The 16,787-nt window shown below is 42.1% G+C and overlaps 2 protein-coding genes across 3 annotated transcripts in view; one reads left to right on the top strand and one right to left on the bottom strand.

The window, feature by feature from the left end:
• ankrd6a (ankyrin repeat domain 6a) overlaps positions 1 to 16,787 on the bottom strand; it is a 66,326-nt gene that overhangs the window by 27,486 nt on the left and 22,053 nt on the right. For both annotated transcript variants that reach the window (XM_052085753.1, XM_052085754.1), the window contains exons 4-7: positions 15,061 to 15,159; positions 14,244 to 14,342; positions 13,828 to 13,905; positions 8,357 to 8,515 (exon numbers count right to left, since the gene is read on the bottom strand). In XM_052085753.1, the coding sequence (XP_051941713.1) occupies positions 8,357 to 8,515; positions 13,828 to 13,905; positions 14,244 to 14,342; positions 15,061 to 15,159 (435 nt within the window). The remainder of the gene's footprint in view (positions 1 to 8,356; positions 8,516 to 13,827; positions 13,906 to 14,243; positions 14,343 to 15,060; positions 15,160 to 16,787) is intronic.
• The window catches only part of LOC127614482 (uncharacterized), a 60,269-nt gene that overhangs the window by 24,096 nt on the left and 19,386 nt on the right, over positions 1 to 16,787 (top strand). The window lies entirely within an intron of this gene.

Genomic DNA, 16,787 nt, shown 5'->3' with positions numbered 1-16,787 from the left:
TTGATTGGTCGAATACCAAAAACAATGAATTTTGATTTTTTTTTCAAGTTAAGTGTCAATTTATTTCTGTCGAACCCGTTTTTTAATACCGTAAATTCCGGGCTACAGACCGCACCTGGTTAAGAGCCCAAATGCTCAAATTTATGAAGAAAAATCAATTTTGTAAATATATGCGCCGCACATTACTGTAAACCGCTGGCCAATGAGTCGGCGGGGGTTCGCGTATGTGTCCGGTCCCCCGCTGAACACCCGCAGAAAAAAAACGCAACATTTCTTAAGGTGAAAATAATCTCCATACTTTTATGAGCATGATAAATGCATTTGCACAACGAAATTACGCTGAAACACAAAATAAGAGGCCAGACAAAGAGAGATCTTGATGCGCATCTGCGTAATTACTAGGAGAAATACTGCAGCCAATTAGGCTTTAAATAGAATAATGCAAATCATATACAGTAAATGGGAAAATATATATGAAATTATTTCTATAGTCAGCCGCTTAAAAATTATCATTGTTGGCAGCTTTAGGCAGAGGTAAAATGTGTTCTCTCGTGGCCGCTTGTTTTCAGTATGACGGGGAGTCACCTTTTTTATTTACAGTCCGAGTGAGAGGCAAATCAAATGTCAGAGAGTCTTCGTCCATATTTATTATTTCATCTGGGCTGATGGAATTCTCCGCTATCTTTATTTGTGTGAATGTGCGGAACGAAGCAAGTTTGCCCTCGTAATCGGGAGGGAGCTGCTGCCCGAAAAGACAGGCTTATATTTCATGAATCTATAACACCACGACGGCCCACTTTTAAAAGCTTTGGTTGTCTTTTTACACTGGCTCATTTCTTCTTGCCGGAGCCTCCACCTTCGCACCATCGACTCGTCTATGCCAAATTTACGGGTGTTACGAACTCGGGTAAACCGAGTTAGGGAGGGGGATCCAAAAAACGTAGACAAAAACAAGGTCTCCGATGTAAAGACAATTTAATGTCTAAATCGAACCGAAAATAAGCGAGAACATAAAGCGCTGGTCCACAATGAGGACCAGGAGGTAAATCAAAAACGACTAACAAAAGGTGCTTGCACAAAAGAGCAAGAAAAGGAAAGTAAAGCCCACAAACTATGAACGAAAAACAATGTAACACTTTGTACACGCATGAAAAGCCAGATCATCAAAACAAAATGGTACTTACTAGTGATGGGTCCAGCGACACCGATGCATTGACACATGCACCGGGCTCACAGAGCAAACCACGTGTCGATGCATGTGCCTGCTTCATTATGTCACGTGATTGACACGTGAACTGCATTGACACAGTCCAGGCTTCTAATTGACACACCGGCTGCGTTGACACAGTCCAGGCTGCTAATTGACACATCGACTGTGTTGACACAGTCCAGGCTGCTAATTGACACATAGGCTGCGTTGACACAGTCCAGGCTGCTAATTGACACGTGAACTGCACCGGTGCAGTTTAGACTGCATCGGCTGCTTGGCACAGTACAGGCTGCGCCACTTAGTCCAGGGGGCGTCGACTCAGTGCAGAGGGCGTTGACGCAGCAAAAGCCCGCCGCACAGTGTTTATAAGGAAGTGCGTTTGGCGACACAATGCCACCTGCCGAAACAAGCCAGACCTCACTCACGCTCGCTTGTCGAAGTTCGTGTCAGTGCAGACTTCGTGTTCGTGCCTTGCCTTCCTTGCCGATTATGGAGCAGAGACGCAAATCATCCGCCGTGTGGGACCATTTTGATGTCCCGGAGAATAAGGTATTATTTATTTATTTATTCAAATCGCCTTCTGTCGCCGAGAGCCTCTCGGCGAGAGGCACTCGCAGAGTGCCTCTCAGATCATTGTCGTGTTGTACCATTCTAATCCGAATACATTTCAAGGTAACTCTTAGTTACTTCTTATTCACATTTCATTACAGGTGAAATGTCGAATTTGCCAAGTCGAATTGTCATACACCAACAGAAGCACCTCCACCATGCTGAGGCATTATCAGGCCAAGCATGAGAATGAAGTTCGCGATACACCCAGTATTACGCCAGGTATACAAACGTTCACTCATCTTTTCACGGTTGCTATGTTGATGTTTTAATTGACAATCACTAATTATTATTGGTTGACTCTCCACTCCATGTTTGACAATCAAGGTTCCAGGAAGCAGCTGTACTGGAAGGACCAACACACTTCTTTCCCAAACCTCTCCCACCTCGCAAAGGAGTTCCTTTGTACGCCAGCCTCATCCGTCCCTTGTGAGCGTGTGTTCTCCACAGCAGGAGAAATTGCTTGTAAGACGCAACAGGCTGAAGTTTAAAACATTGGAGCATCTTATTTTTCTCAAATTTGTGAAATAAAAGCCCACAAGCATCCTCATTCAAATGATCTTCACATTATTTGAACACATTGAATGTTGCAAAATGAATGCATGGATGTGAATGATATTGTATACACTTCATCATCAAATCGATGAATGACCTTATGAAAATGTTTTGGAACAGTTGTAGATGCAAAACCGTACTGGCAGCTACATAATAGATAATAAAAAATATCCCAAACAATAGGGATCCTCCCAAAAACTAAGGATGTGCTGAATAAGAGATCCTTGTACACATACTTTTATTACTTCCATATTTGACCTATTGTGTGGGAATATGGGGAAATGCCAGTAAAACACTGTTTTAAAACTACAATACAAAGCAATCGGAACAATCACTGGTTCCAAATGGACGGAACCCACAAATCCACTGTTTATCAAATTAAACAATGAAATCTCATGACCTGATTGACTTCAAAATCGCCCAATTAATGTACAAAGCACACAATAACCTTTGCCAAAAGATCCAGAAGCTTTTTAAAATTCGAGAAAGTTGTCATAATTTAGGGGGTACTAATCTATACAAAATCCAAAACACTAAACGAACATCACACAAAGGAGTGTATCTGTAATAGGTGTAAATCTGTAGAATGATTCAGAAACGGACCAGTAAAATGAGGAACTCTCTTGCTGAGATTAAAAATGAATTCGAGAGTAGTACAAGACAACTACACAAATCAGAATTAAGCTGATAAATTCGATACACTCATGAAATATAGCAATACATCAGAAATACATTGATGAGATTATTTAATATATTAATGAAATGTAGCATCCATTATGAATATGAGAAAATCGACATATACATGTGCTCTAAAGAGTATGTACTGTATATACAAACCTAATGTAAAAATGTATTAGTACAGCATACATAAGGATAAAAGCATTTGTTGATATTTAGACTTTCTTTCCTATTTAGAAAAATGATCAATTCATATATAGGAAGGGGTAGGACTCGGGGTAGGTTTTTTGCTTCTTTCTACTCCTCTAAACACATATTTGTGATGATGACTATTTTCTTTTCCTTTTTTTATATCTTACCTTCACCTTTTGCCAATTTATTACCGAATTGTATATTTTATATGTTCAATATACAAAACAATTTATCAGTCAGTTCAGTCTGTTAAGTGGGTTGGCTGCAGGGATCTTGAAGGTCCAGCAGGTGGCAGTGGTCAGTGACACAGTATCAGCACAGTATCAACACAGTGTGTCAGTGTGTCGACACGCCTCATGAGGCCTCATGGACCCATCACTAGTACTTACACACAAACTTGGTACCGAGACTACACGCGAAAACACGACGAGGTCAAAAGCCACTAGTCAATGAGCAATGAGGTAAGCAATGCCATAAACAATACTCCCACAACAGGTGTAGAACGTAGGAGTCCTTAAATAGTGTCTCTCTTGATTAATGATTGCCAGCAGGTGTGCTAGGAAGACCGCTCATGCCACCTGCTGGCCAGACCGAAAAACCGAAACGTGACAACGGGCAGCAGCTCGATTTCCTTCTTTAACTGCCAGAGTGATCGCTTTTAGTTTAAAAGCTGCATCATATGCTTTTCGTCTGGTATTCTCCATGTTGATCAGGTTTAGAAGAAAGATTGAAATAAGGAAGTTGTGATTACCGGTAATCATACAATTTCATTGGCCCCCTGTGTACTACTTCATTGGTCGACTGTTGCCGGGTAACACATTTTTCCCCTGCTACGGCAGAAAGAGCGGACGTTGTGATTAGTTCTACAATCTCATTGGACCTCAGTGAAAGACTGATTCATTTTATTGGTCCATGTTTTTCCCGCGATGGAAAAAAAAAATAAAAAGCCGCTTCATATTACACGCCGCAAGTGTTGAAAGTGTGGAAAAAAAGTTGCGGCTTGTAATACGGAATTTACAGTATGTTTAATTCCTTTTCCACAGATATCAGGAACTGTTTCTGATTTTCTCCAGAGCAGTAGAAAGTTGCATCATCGGAAAGTGGGACACGTTTAAATTGTTTTGTGACACGACATATATGATTTATAATCAAGATGAATAGTTTTGGGTCACGCATAAATCCCAGAGGGACCCCATGAGTGATCTTCAGTTGATTAGATTTTTCTCTTGTTCAACTGCACATACTGGTATGTGTCTTCTTAATAACTTTTTATCCATTTACAGTATATTCTACACCTCCAATTCCATATCTCTCTCTAATTTATTCAATAATATACTATGATCTATAGTATCTAGAAAAATCCCAACAGTAAATTCTTTGTCTATACTAGTTGCTTCCACAAACTCCATGACTCCCATTGAGGTGGTCCGTTTTTCTCTGTATATGCAATAGCTAAACAAACTCCTATTCCTTGTCTATTGATTTTTATTCATTGTTTCTCACTTGCATCAGTGAGAAAAACTAATAGAACTAATATTAGATCACAAATACAAGAGTTGCCATTTCCAACCATCCTGATAACGCACTTTTTCAAGCCATATTTTGCTTATCTTGGAACCAAAACTGGAGGCTTCACACCTTTGTTGCTTGTGTGACACCCTACGGCGGGCGTCGGCTACCCGCAGCTCCAGAGCCATGCGGCTCTTTAGCGCCACCCTAGCGGCTCCCTGGAGCTTTTTCAAAAATATTTGAAAATGGAAAAAGATGGGGGAGGGAAATATATTTTTTGTTTTAATATGGTTTCTGGAGGAGGACAAACATGACACAAACATTCTTAACATTTTCCAATGCTTCAAAAATGTGCTTCAAAAAGGCTTCCAAAAAAGTGTTGAATAAATATTAAATGTCAACATTTCTGTCAACGAGGATATGCGTCATAGCCTGCAATACATGTTTCTATTTGCAGGACGGGATGCAAGACAGGTGGCTGTCGTGAAAAAACAAACTGCATTTCTTGTACAGTTCACCGAGGGTACTGGCAAAGAATGGGAATGTGGTGTCATGATTCGGTTTGGGACCAACAGGTGGCACTGTAGGGCTCCCCCTGCAGATGCACACCTGTTGGTCATTAGGTAATTTGCTCACAGAGCAATCCCTGCATCGGTGCGTGTACTGCAGGCATGTCCAGCTCCAGGCCTGGAGGACCACTGTCCTGCCTGTTTTCCATCTCTCCCGGCTGCAACACACCTGATTCAGATGAGCAGCTCCTCATCCAGCTCTGAAGCAGCATTAGAACTGTCCTGATGATTTGAATCAGGTGCGTTGCTCCTTGGAGAGCTGGAAGACAGGCTGGACAGCGGCCCTTGAGGAAAGATTTTGGACACCCCTGGTGTACTGCTTCAAGACCATCACGTGAACAATAAATGAACTGCGTCGACTCAGTCTAGGGGGCGTCGACGCCGTAAAAGGCCGCCAAACTGTGTTTATAAGGAAGTGCCTCGAGCGATACGGTGCCACCTGCCAAAGCAAGCCAGACCTCACCCTCGCTCAAATAAAAATATATATTTGGTCAAAAACGAAAACACCAATTATCAGATAATGTCTCCGTCTAACTTCGAGCATCGCATTGGCGAGGTTAGCTTCGCTGTTGTCGTAGTTCAAAGCTTCTTTAATATGTGACGTGGGTTGCGTCAATGCTGATTGGTTGAACCACGTGAGTACGTGCTCACGCTCACGTGCGCATAGCAGAGAGCATCGGACTATCGACTGGTGAGGCGTGCTTAACTCGAGTGGCGTTGCTGCAGTCCGGCATGTTATGGAGGAGCTCGTGGAGAAATGTAAATTTTCTGCCCGTAGAGCCATTTTGATCTCCTTTTGGAGAATAAAGTACTTCAAATTTCCTTGGCTCTCCAATAATAATAATAATAATAATAATACATTTTATTTACAAGCGCCTTTCAAGACACCCAAGGACACTTTACAATAACAAAAAACGCAAAACAATATGGGTTGAGCAGCGGCAGCCAAAACGCGCCAGCGTTCACTCAACCCGAAGGTCAGAAAGAAACCACAGGGAGAAAAAACCCACACTCCAACTACCCTCGTTTTGAGGATAATTTGAGTGAGGCAAAAAAACTCCAGGATAAGCATATGACAGTTACACCAGGTCACAAGATATAAACAATGAAGACGGTGAATCAAGGGAATGTATGAGGGAGGGGGTAATGGCGGGGGACTAGCTTCCGTGCATATCTTCATCAGGTGAAGGTCCAGATAGCAGATGTTGTTTTGGTAGCAGGCTGCCCAAGAATTTAAGACAGCCTTGAGTCCGTGGCTTATGTCTCTTTAGTGGCATTGATCAGCCAAATCCATGATTTCAGTCAGTAATTGAACACGGATTCCATTTTTCTCCAAGTTGATGACCATCCTGCTGTGAAACCCGCAACAGTTTGTGGTTGAGCACAGTCTGAGTCTGAGTGTTGGACATCAGCGTTATGCCATCCTTAGCCTCGTCCAATAGAGCCGCTTCCGTCGGTTGAATTTTCGATAGATCAGGAAACTGCTCACACCAAACAGCAGCATACCTGTTATCGGAAGGCGAAAATGTAGATGTCGTCCAAATCCTCAACGGACAGTGTTGACAGGCACACCATTCTCCGCTTCCTCCAAGGATCTAGGGTGTACCCAGCAGCAAAAGTCCCCGAAGGGCAAGTAGGCTCCCCACTGCCTGCTCTTCTCATCGAGAAAATGTTGTCAATGGCATCAAGAGACCAGCCAACCAATTCCATGTTTGTTTTTAGGATGAAAATACGACAGAAGGCTAGGAAAAGTCAGACATAAGACAGCACAAAGTCGCGAGCAGGGAAGGGTGGGGTGGGGTGAGGGACAGCGCAGAAACCAAAAAGCGTCCGCCTTCGTCGAGAGCCAAGCAAGAAGTTGTCGTACCAAGTGCCTCTCAGATTATTGACATATCTTGTTCCATTCTAATTCAATTTAATTTCAAGGTAACTCTTAGTTCACTATTCACATATTTTATTACAGGTGAAATGTCGAATTTGCCATACAGAAATATCATATACCAACCAAAGCACCTCTGCAACTACATCTTGTATGTTACTCAGCCATATTAGTTTGTTTTTTGGAAACTGTTCTAAATGCCAATTTTGTTAGGTCAGTTCAGTCTGTCAAGTGGGTTGCCTGCAGGGATTTTGAAAGTCCAGCAGGTGTCAGTGGTCAGCAACACAGTATCAACACAGCATCAACACAGCGTGTCATTGTGTCAACACGCTTCATGACGTCTCATGGACCTATAACTACTAGACAAATACAGCTAATATAAATTCATACAGCATGCGTGGCCATCAATGTAAGGCTTATACCAGGCTTTTAATTTTTTGCGGCTCCAGTCATATTTGTTTTTTTGTATGTTTTGTTTTGGTCCAATATGGCTCTTTCAACATTTTGGGTTGCCGACCTCTGCCCTAAGGTTACGCATGCAGGCAGCTTTTTAGTATTTCTTGAAAAAATGATGAAGATTCTCCAAAAGTGAATCCCACATTGAATTCCACGGCAGCGGCAGCAAGCAATGAGTTGCAAGATGGCGCCTGGAAAATTATGTGACCGCTCAGAGGCAATCCACGTCCGAAGCAGGGAGAAATGGAAAGAGCTTAAGTTGGCCAGTTTTATATACAGGGCTGTGAATGTAACGGTATGTATTATACTGACCTCTGGGTGCCAAGTCACTCACACTAGAATGAGAATGGTCAATTAAAGCATGCAATCATGATGTAACAATTGTTTAATTCTTTACCTTCTGTTTAACTGTGGTGTAACTATATGTTTGTACAGTACACTTCTGCCTGGTGCAAATTTTTGTCTTACTTTTTTTTGGTGGGTGGCAGGCAGGTTTTTGAAGTGGCTGAAATGATTGAGTCCCATTTCTGTTTTTCCTCTAATTTGACATAAATATTAATTGAGTTGTGGGCATGCTTACAGAATAAATTAAACTCATACGTCATGAATTATACTCATACGTATGTAAATGGAACTGTTGAAAATATAAGGAAAATAGATTGGCAATCAATGAACGTCAAAATTGTAAAGTTTACCTACCTGGCCTTTGCCTCTTTTCCATCTGTGGGGTCTCATGGGCTTGCTAAGAACAGTGGGTGTAAAGTGGTTTTGCAGAGGCCCCTCCTGATCCATCTTGTTTTCCTTGCTCCCTATTGGGTCACTCATGTGCATTTCCGCCACCAATGAAGGGCTTTCCCGCTAGAGGATCAACAGAAGCAAGCAGGAAGGAATTTAGTTAACATAGATATTTTAACATTGTTTTCTTACAATGTAGCCGTTCCTCGAGGCCTCTAGGACCGGTCCTTGGTCCTCGGCCTCGAGTTTCAAGTCCTTGGCCTCGGATTGCCGGTCCTCGGACACAATGAAAAAAAACTCACCAAGGTCTACTAATTACGATATTTAAGAAATGGGAATGCTTGTCTGATTTTTCGTATGAATCGTCCAAAGGGCGTATCACTTAACTCACCTGTGACGTGTGCACAGAACGCGAGAGCGAAATATGACGCGAGGCACGATTACGAGGCAAATTGGTCATTAGATTTGTAGGCTAATCGCTGTGAAAAGTATTATGAAACAGTATTGGTTATTCTATAATTTAGTGGTTGTAGCATGGTAACATTATGAATAAAATATTAGTCACAAGGTGTAGTCATGCTAATGTTAACTATTGGTAGAACTCAATTATGTGTGTTAAATTCTTTCGTCAAATTGATCATAGATTACACATGCATCATCTTGGGAAGAGGATGTCAAGCCACATCTATACTTACCTGTATTAATGATTACCAGTAAATTAATCTTTGCAGTGTGAGATTGGAAAAATACTCAGATTTTGTGGTATGCTGTATTCATGATCCATTTATTTTTTTGGGAATAAACCCGGAGTACACAGCTGCTGATGTAATGTTCATTGTTAATGCCTAAACATTGAACTTTGAAACATTATACTTTTGAGTTTCGGAATTCTTGATTATCAATATCAGTCAAAATAGAAAAATGGGTTCCCGTGCTGAACATTTACGGAACCCAACATTTGTTATCGTGGTTTCCCATTGGGTAATCCGACGGAACCGAAAAACGGTTACCTTGAATTTCCGAAATCCTCAGGCCTGCTCCTGAATTATTTAAAATTTTGCAGCATTTGTTTATCGTTGTATGTATATGTTGTTGTTTGTGTTATTATCATATGCAATTGAATAAGTAGACCATTTCAGAATTCAAAATTTGGGACTCTCACAATGCATAATGGGACTCATACTTTTCTGATCAGCGAGGTCCTGGGACTCACCCCAGTTAACTGTAAAATTATCACTGCAGAGATTACCGCTTTTTCTGCAGTCAGTGATTGACTTCTATGCAAAGTCATTTCTCAACTTGTGTTCCGTGCCATGTCATGCCTGTTGAGTGTTGATTTACTTCATATTAAGAAACTACTGCACTAAAACATTAATTCATAAATGTATACCATATGATTTTGTTTTTTTCTCAATATAAATAACACATACCCTGACTGTTCTACTCTTTGAATAAAAACACTTCATTCAAGTGTTAGGGGGTGCAAAGGGTTATGATGGAGGGGTGTTGCAAATCATGAAGACCTGGCAAGTGGTATGATAGCATAGTTTTATACATGTTCTCAGTTTTATACATGTCTACTCGGCCTCAGTTTCAAAATCAGTCCTCTGACCTTTGACTTGGCCTCGGAGGCAAGTCCTTGGTCCTTGGCCTTGGCCTCTGAAAATTTCTCAAATCCATGGCCTTGGCCTTGCCCCTGAAAATTTTCCACGTCCTTGGCCTTGGCCTCGGGTTGCCGGTCCTTGGACACAACACTGATAGTAATATCCCTAAGGACAAAACCAGCCAGTTTTACAACATTTTGATCGAGAACTTTGAACAACAATCTTTTTCAAAACGCCATTGTATGGGCCCTATTTTTTGTGGCTCGCGCTAGTCTAGCGCAAAGCGAAGTCTAACTGTGCGCATGGGTGGACTTTTACTATTTTCCTAGATTTACAGGTACAAACCTAATTTCAATCCAGTTGGGACATTATGTTGAACATAAATCAAAACAGGACGGCCCGGTAGTCCAGTGGTTAGCACGTCGGCTTTACAGTGCAGAGGTACCGGGTTCGATTCCAGCTCCGGCCTCCCTGTGTGGAGTTTGCATGTTCTTCCCGGGCCTGCATGGGTTTTCCCCGGGTGCTCTGGTTTCCTCCCACATTCCAAAAACATGCGCGGCAGGCTGATTGAGTATGGATGGTTGTTCATCTCTGTGTGCCCTGTGATTGGCTGGCAACCGATTCAGGGTGACCCCTGCCTACTGCCTGGAGACAGCTGGGATAGGCTCCAGCACCCCCCGCGACCCTAGTGAGGATCAAGCGGTTTGGAAGATGAATGAATGAATAAATCAGAACAGAATACAATGGTTTTTTTGTTTTGTTTGTTTGTTTTTTACCAAGATGGCGTCGTACGAGTGGCTTCCTTGGTTACATGCTCCCTTGTTTTATGTGCTCCCTACACCGCTTACTTATCCGAGAGAAGACTTGCCAAACAGTAGAGAGTCTACGCTCTGACTTTTTTCACCAATGCATGCAAACCTACTAGGTTTTTTTGAGTTATTAGCTCCCAGGGCGACTCTACTGTACGGAGCATGGTAACGCTGCCGGAAGAGGGGGAAACGAGTCGGCGCGCGAGTCAAGCTACATCAGCGTGGTTCTCAAACCTCGCTCTCATCAAGAAGGATCCTTCTTGCTAATCTCTGTCTGAAAAACAAGATGGATGTTCTTCTTCTTCCAGGGACCAACAAAACCTTTGCACGTTCTGTCGCGCGCTGCTTACCGAAACTCGGCTCGGCGACCACCACCTGGATGCTGCACTACACCTACACATCTTCCGCCTCCTCCAAGCCATTACACGATGATACAGAATAATCATGGAAATCAAAAGGTCGTGGAAAATGCTTCTATTTCAATGAGTACTTGTGCACTGATCACAAAGCTCAACATACACTGCAGCCGCGGCTTGGATTCGCTGTTTCTAAGCTGTAAGCCATTCTACTCACAATGTAAGTTCTCCACTTGATACTCGCTGGTGTTTACATCCTACCGCAAGCTAACGTGAACAAAGCGCTACAAACGCTGGCTGACCAGCAGCACAGTGATTGTTTCACCAGAGAAGGCAACATTCTGGATTACTGCTACACGACACTTAAAGATGCATAGTGATCTGTCGCCCATGCAGGACTGGGCTTTTGCTGGGCAGTGACTGCTACAGTTCCAATAAATACTATGCCAGAATGCTAGATAATGGCGTTTCATACACACATTTGCAGCGTAAATGCCTGTATTTCACACTACAGCCTGGAGTGCAACAAGGATAAGAAAAAAAAAGGCACGTGGAAATTCTAATTGGCTAGTGTTTAAAAACATAACAGCCCTGAACATCAACAGAGCAATCGCCATCATCAGAATGGGATCTTCAGTTAGATTTCAGTTAGAAACACTTGTTTTTATTTAATCGATACCAGTCGTGAGATCTGTGACTTTCCCACTTGTGTGGTGCGCTGTGCAGGCATGGTTGCTGGTCAATGCTGATCAAGACTCACTCCTTCTATTGCTGCACCAGCTCAAACATGCATTCAGTCATGTGCACAGTATTCTTAATACTTTATTTTAAATTAGATTCCTGAAAGGGTAACTCACCCCCCTACCAGACTCTTGCTGCACACCTCACGAATAGTCAAATCTCGGTTTTCGAATCGATCTCTGGTCTTGACCAAATCAGTTTTTGACCAGACATTTTTACACCTTGGTTTACAACCGAAAACCGGTTTTCTACTAAACTGAGCAAACCGAATACACCACTTGACTCCGCTCAGCTTCCTTACACGAGGAAATTATGCTTCCTCGTCTAGTGTTCATTGTGAGCAGACGTGTTAGTTGTGATTTACGCAGATCTGACTGTTTTTATGTTTTTTTCTGCATAATGTATTAGCCCCTAAATAGGGGCTAATAAAATATTTTCGGATTTTGAACAAATCGCTTTTCGAACAGCCTTCTGGAACGAATTATTGTTGAAAACCAAGGTATAACTGTATTTGAAAAAACGGGGGTTGCCTGGAGGACCACCGGCCTTGCAAAGGACTTGCTCGTCCAATCACATCCAGTAACTTTCATAGCCTCGCAGGCACTTGGAACTTGTCAAACTCAAACATCAATTCATAGAACACAACTATGACAGTGTATCATCATATTTTGCGGTAACAAAAAAAAATAATTGTTGCAAGACTTTTATGAACTCTCACTCTAAAATGGTTCAATGGTTCAATGAATGACACCATCTGTACAACTGTCATAGTATTGTATTCTACCACTGTTCACTTTAGCTCTGCTTGATACTTTGCGCATTGTCTCATAGTTGTCACTGGGTGGTAACAACGCACGACTTACATTACGAAATGTCCCTGCATACCTATTTGTCATGTCCTTGTTTACGATGATACTAATGCAGCGTGTTATACCAGAGACAAATTCCTTGTGTGTTCTACATACTTGGCCAATAAAGATGATTCTGATTCTGATGAAATCTGAATGTTCGTCAACTCACTCATCCTATCACAAATCAGACACATGATTTGTGATAGGATGAGTGAGTTGAGCGGGGATGGGGCCAGTGGAAGCAGGTAGAAAATTGCAAGCATGTCTGCTGGGAGATAGCTGACAGTTGAGATAAACCATAATTTATTTTCTCAATCAAAGGGGTTATTGATTGACTGCTACTCCGCATTGTGTCATCTTTTCAATGACAGATGAAAACAGGAGGTAAATTTGCTGATGACTGGTGTGACAAATTATGTCTGCTTGTTCGCTGGCATTAACGGATGACTGTCCAGACGGGCATGCATCGCACATGTGCCATGGTTATATTTGATTATAGACTTGAACGTTTTGTGAGTGATCATACCACCGGTCTCGTTTTAAATAAAAGATGTCCGCGTGCTTGAGACACCGCTGCTAGCTTGCTACATGAACCCACCACCCATGATTTCAGCGAGGTGTCCATGTTGTCATAACTCTTGACTAGCAAATGATCAATCTCAAGCTCTAGCTGACTGCGGAGTGGTAAACCCCTCATTTGTTACATTAAAGGGAGAGTGGGTATTTATTTCCATCTTAAAAGTAGGCTATTTTAGGGAGATGACATTTCAGGCATTTTACCTTCAACAAAACCAACAAGGGATTATCTAAGAGAGTGGACAAAACCAATGATACATGTTGCATTTCTGACAAGTACAACTGACCAAAGATGCAAACGCTAGCTAAGGTCAAAAGCTGTCTGCTTATCAACATAATTGATATCACTTTGTGAAGCAGATTTAAAGGAGCCCCTTTAAATATTCTTTTCTTCGTAAACATCTAATACATTTCAATTAGCAAACTGTTCAACTCTGTCATTTTGCATTTTGAAACCATTCATTCAGCAGTTGAGGAATAGGTGTTGAAAATACCAACCTGAGGATCCTTGGCCAGCAGAAGTACGACATGCCGGTGGTTATTTTTTCTGGCTATGTCCGATGCCAATAGGCCTGCCTAGAATTAACAGAAGAGGCTCATTCACTTTCTTTTTTACGCTTGGCAAATAACATCTGATTTATTTCCTTTAATGTGTGTGTGTGTTTGTGTGTGTGCATAAATCTGACTATTGATAAATATATAAGGCATAACGGATTATAAGGTGTGCTGTCGGCTTTTGAGAAAATTGAATATGTTTAGGTGCGCCTTATAGTACAGAAACTACGGTATATACCAACATTCAACATAACTGTTGAACTTCCCGAAAACAATTCACATGCCTCCAAACTGCTAGAATGACATATTGCTACATGTATTAAAATCATTTTAAAATGAGAAATATGGATGCACTTCACATTGTTTCGGATTTTTCCATCTGCCCCAGAATCCAATAAAAGTTTAACTGTCCTCTTATGGCTCAAAGCAGCTGCCACATGTAGAGCTGTTTCCCCTTTCTACAGTAAAAAACAGAACAAACACATACACGCACACACACACATACACACATACACACGTACACGTACACGCACACGCACACGCACACACACACAATCATGAGTGGAGATTTGCTCCTGTGAAATCATTAACTTTGTGGTTTATTACCTTCGTGTTGTTATTTATTTATTTATTTATTTATTTATTCATTTATAAGAAAACCCTTTCTTGTCTCACAATGGAGAAATTTGCAATGTACAGCAGCAAAGTTTGGACAGAAGAAGTAGAAAAAGAAAACAAGTATTTGCATGCACAAAATATCTTTTTTAAATTATCTGTACAGTACAGAATGCCATATAAAAATATAAGATATAAGCAGATATGCAACAGTGTATGTGCTGCATAAGGTGGCTGTGCTATTTACAATGGGCCAGTGGGGGTTATTCACTAACTATATAATATACTGTGTAAAAACCAAGCATTGCTTTGCATATTGTTACCTCCACTGATAGATTGGTCTTATGTGATGATAAATGAAAGATGTCAAACTGGCCAAAGGAACAAGAAGTTTAGAGGCCCCTGGTAGAAATGAAGATGCTAACCAGTATTTTTTGGATGAAATCAACTGCTCTGTGAATGTTAATATATATATATATATATATATATATATATATATATATATATATATATATATACAGTATAACTAAAAGTTTAATAATATTGGTGGATTTTTCTGACCTTGTTCTTCGTGTCTGGTGTGGCTCCTCCAACAAGCAGAAGGCGAGCAGTCTGAGCATGATCATTTTGGCTGGCCAGATGAAGTGCTGTGTTGCCTGCCTGCATTAATGCAAAAAATTAAAATAAAATAAAATTAAAAAAAAAAACAGAATGGCCTTTTATTAAACCAAAACCAACCTCTTTGGTTACTTTGCCCAGTTTTAAAACTATGGCATCCATTGGGGCACTGTTGTAATGACCCTCAAGGACAACATGACAGTGTCCAAGCAGACTAGCACTTCTCCGACATCTAGTTGTAATATATATATATATATATATGTATTTTTTTTTTTTTTTAAGGCACTCTGTACATGACGCTGCGGCTCCAAAGCATAAAATCATAAAATGTTTCCTTTCTGCCTCATCCATCCTGATCCCGCTCTTTAGTCCATCGTTGAGGAGGGTGGTTCAAACTCCGGAGTTGAACAGTTATTTCGGGTTTTTGAAGGTGGCATCAGCTTTGCGTTTCCATGCAAATGGAGAGGCTGAAAAGGTGAGTTGGGTGAGTGGTGCAGCGACCTTGGTGAAGTCATGGATGAACCTCCAGCAGAAGTTTGCGAACCCTGGAACTGTTCTCTATGAATCTATTCTGGCAGGAGGAAAGAACTTGGGGATGAGCCACTGCCTCAATTAAGGTTGCCACCCCACCCCGTAAAATACAGAATCGTCCTTTCAGTCGGAATTTGATGTTGCGTCCTGTATTGGTTCAATATGGGAGGCGGTTTGTTTCATATTGTCCCAGACGTCTGTCACACACAAAAGACCACTGAATTTAATAATTATGAACAAACAAAAAGACAGGAAATATTAAAGACAGCAACGTGGTATTGGTGGGACGTATGCAGGACCTCCTGCGGACCCGCGAGCGTAGCCTACATCTGGTGCGTTCTCTGCTCCGTGCCAAATCCTCTTGTCTGTCTGCCTGCACGCAAGCAGCTCAGACCCTTTGCGATGCTGCTTCCTGTCATGATCACTGCCGAGTAGGTCACTGCACACTTTGAGCAGTCCTGTTGAGAGTTTCACAGCACTGCTTTGAAAGACAAAAAGCTACTCAGTGTTGCAAGGGGTAACAACGTGAGTACCGTAAATTCCGGGCTACAGACCGCACCTGATTAAGAGCTGCATGCTCAGACTGCAAGAAGAGCCCTACAGTGCCACCTGTTGCTCACAAACAGAACCACCCTAACAGTACTCCACCCTCAAGTGATGGATCCCAGACGTCCCAAAGTCAACCAATAGGTTGGCTCGGCGGAGACAGGGCGGGGTGCGGCGCGGCACTTGCATTGCCCGGGACAATGCCCGGAGGGTGACTGCAAAGTTTGCCTCATTGGGAACAGGAACGGATGGCAGTGGGACCAGCCCTCTGGTCCTGCAGGATCCAGTCTGTTGGGTCATTCTGTTAAGGGTTTTGCGAGGTGGTAGTGATGGATCCAGCAACACCGATGCGTCGACGCATGTGTCGAGCTCACAGAGCAATCCACATGTCAGTGCATGTGCTGCTTCGTGACGATCACGTGACCAACACATGAACTGCGTCGACTCAGTCCAGGCTGCATCGACTCAGTCCAGGGGGCGTCGACGCAGCAAAAGCCCGCCACACAGTGCTTATAAGGAAGTGCGTATAGCGAAACGATGCTGCCTGTTGAAACAAGCCAGAATGTAGCTGGGCAAAAAGGAAAACACACAGA

This window comes from Hippocampus zosterae, chromosome 14 (genome assembly GCF_025434085.1).
Source record: "Hippocampus zosterae strain Florida chromosome 14, ASM2543408v3, whole genome shotgun sequence".
Classification (NCBI taxonomy): domain Eukaryota; kingdom Metazoa; phylum Chordata; class Actinopteri; order Syngnathiformes; family Syngnathidae; genus Hippocampus; species Hippocampus zosterae.
Note: the sequence above shows the minus strand (reverse complement) of the source record. Positions and strands in the feature narration are given on the sequence as shown.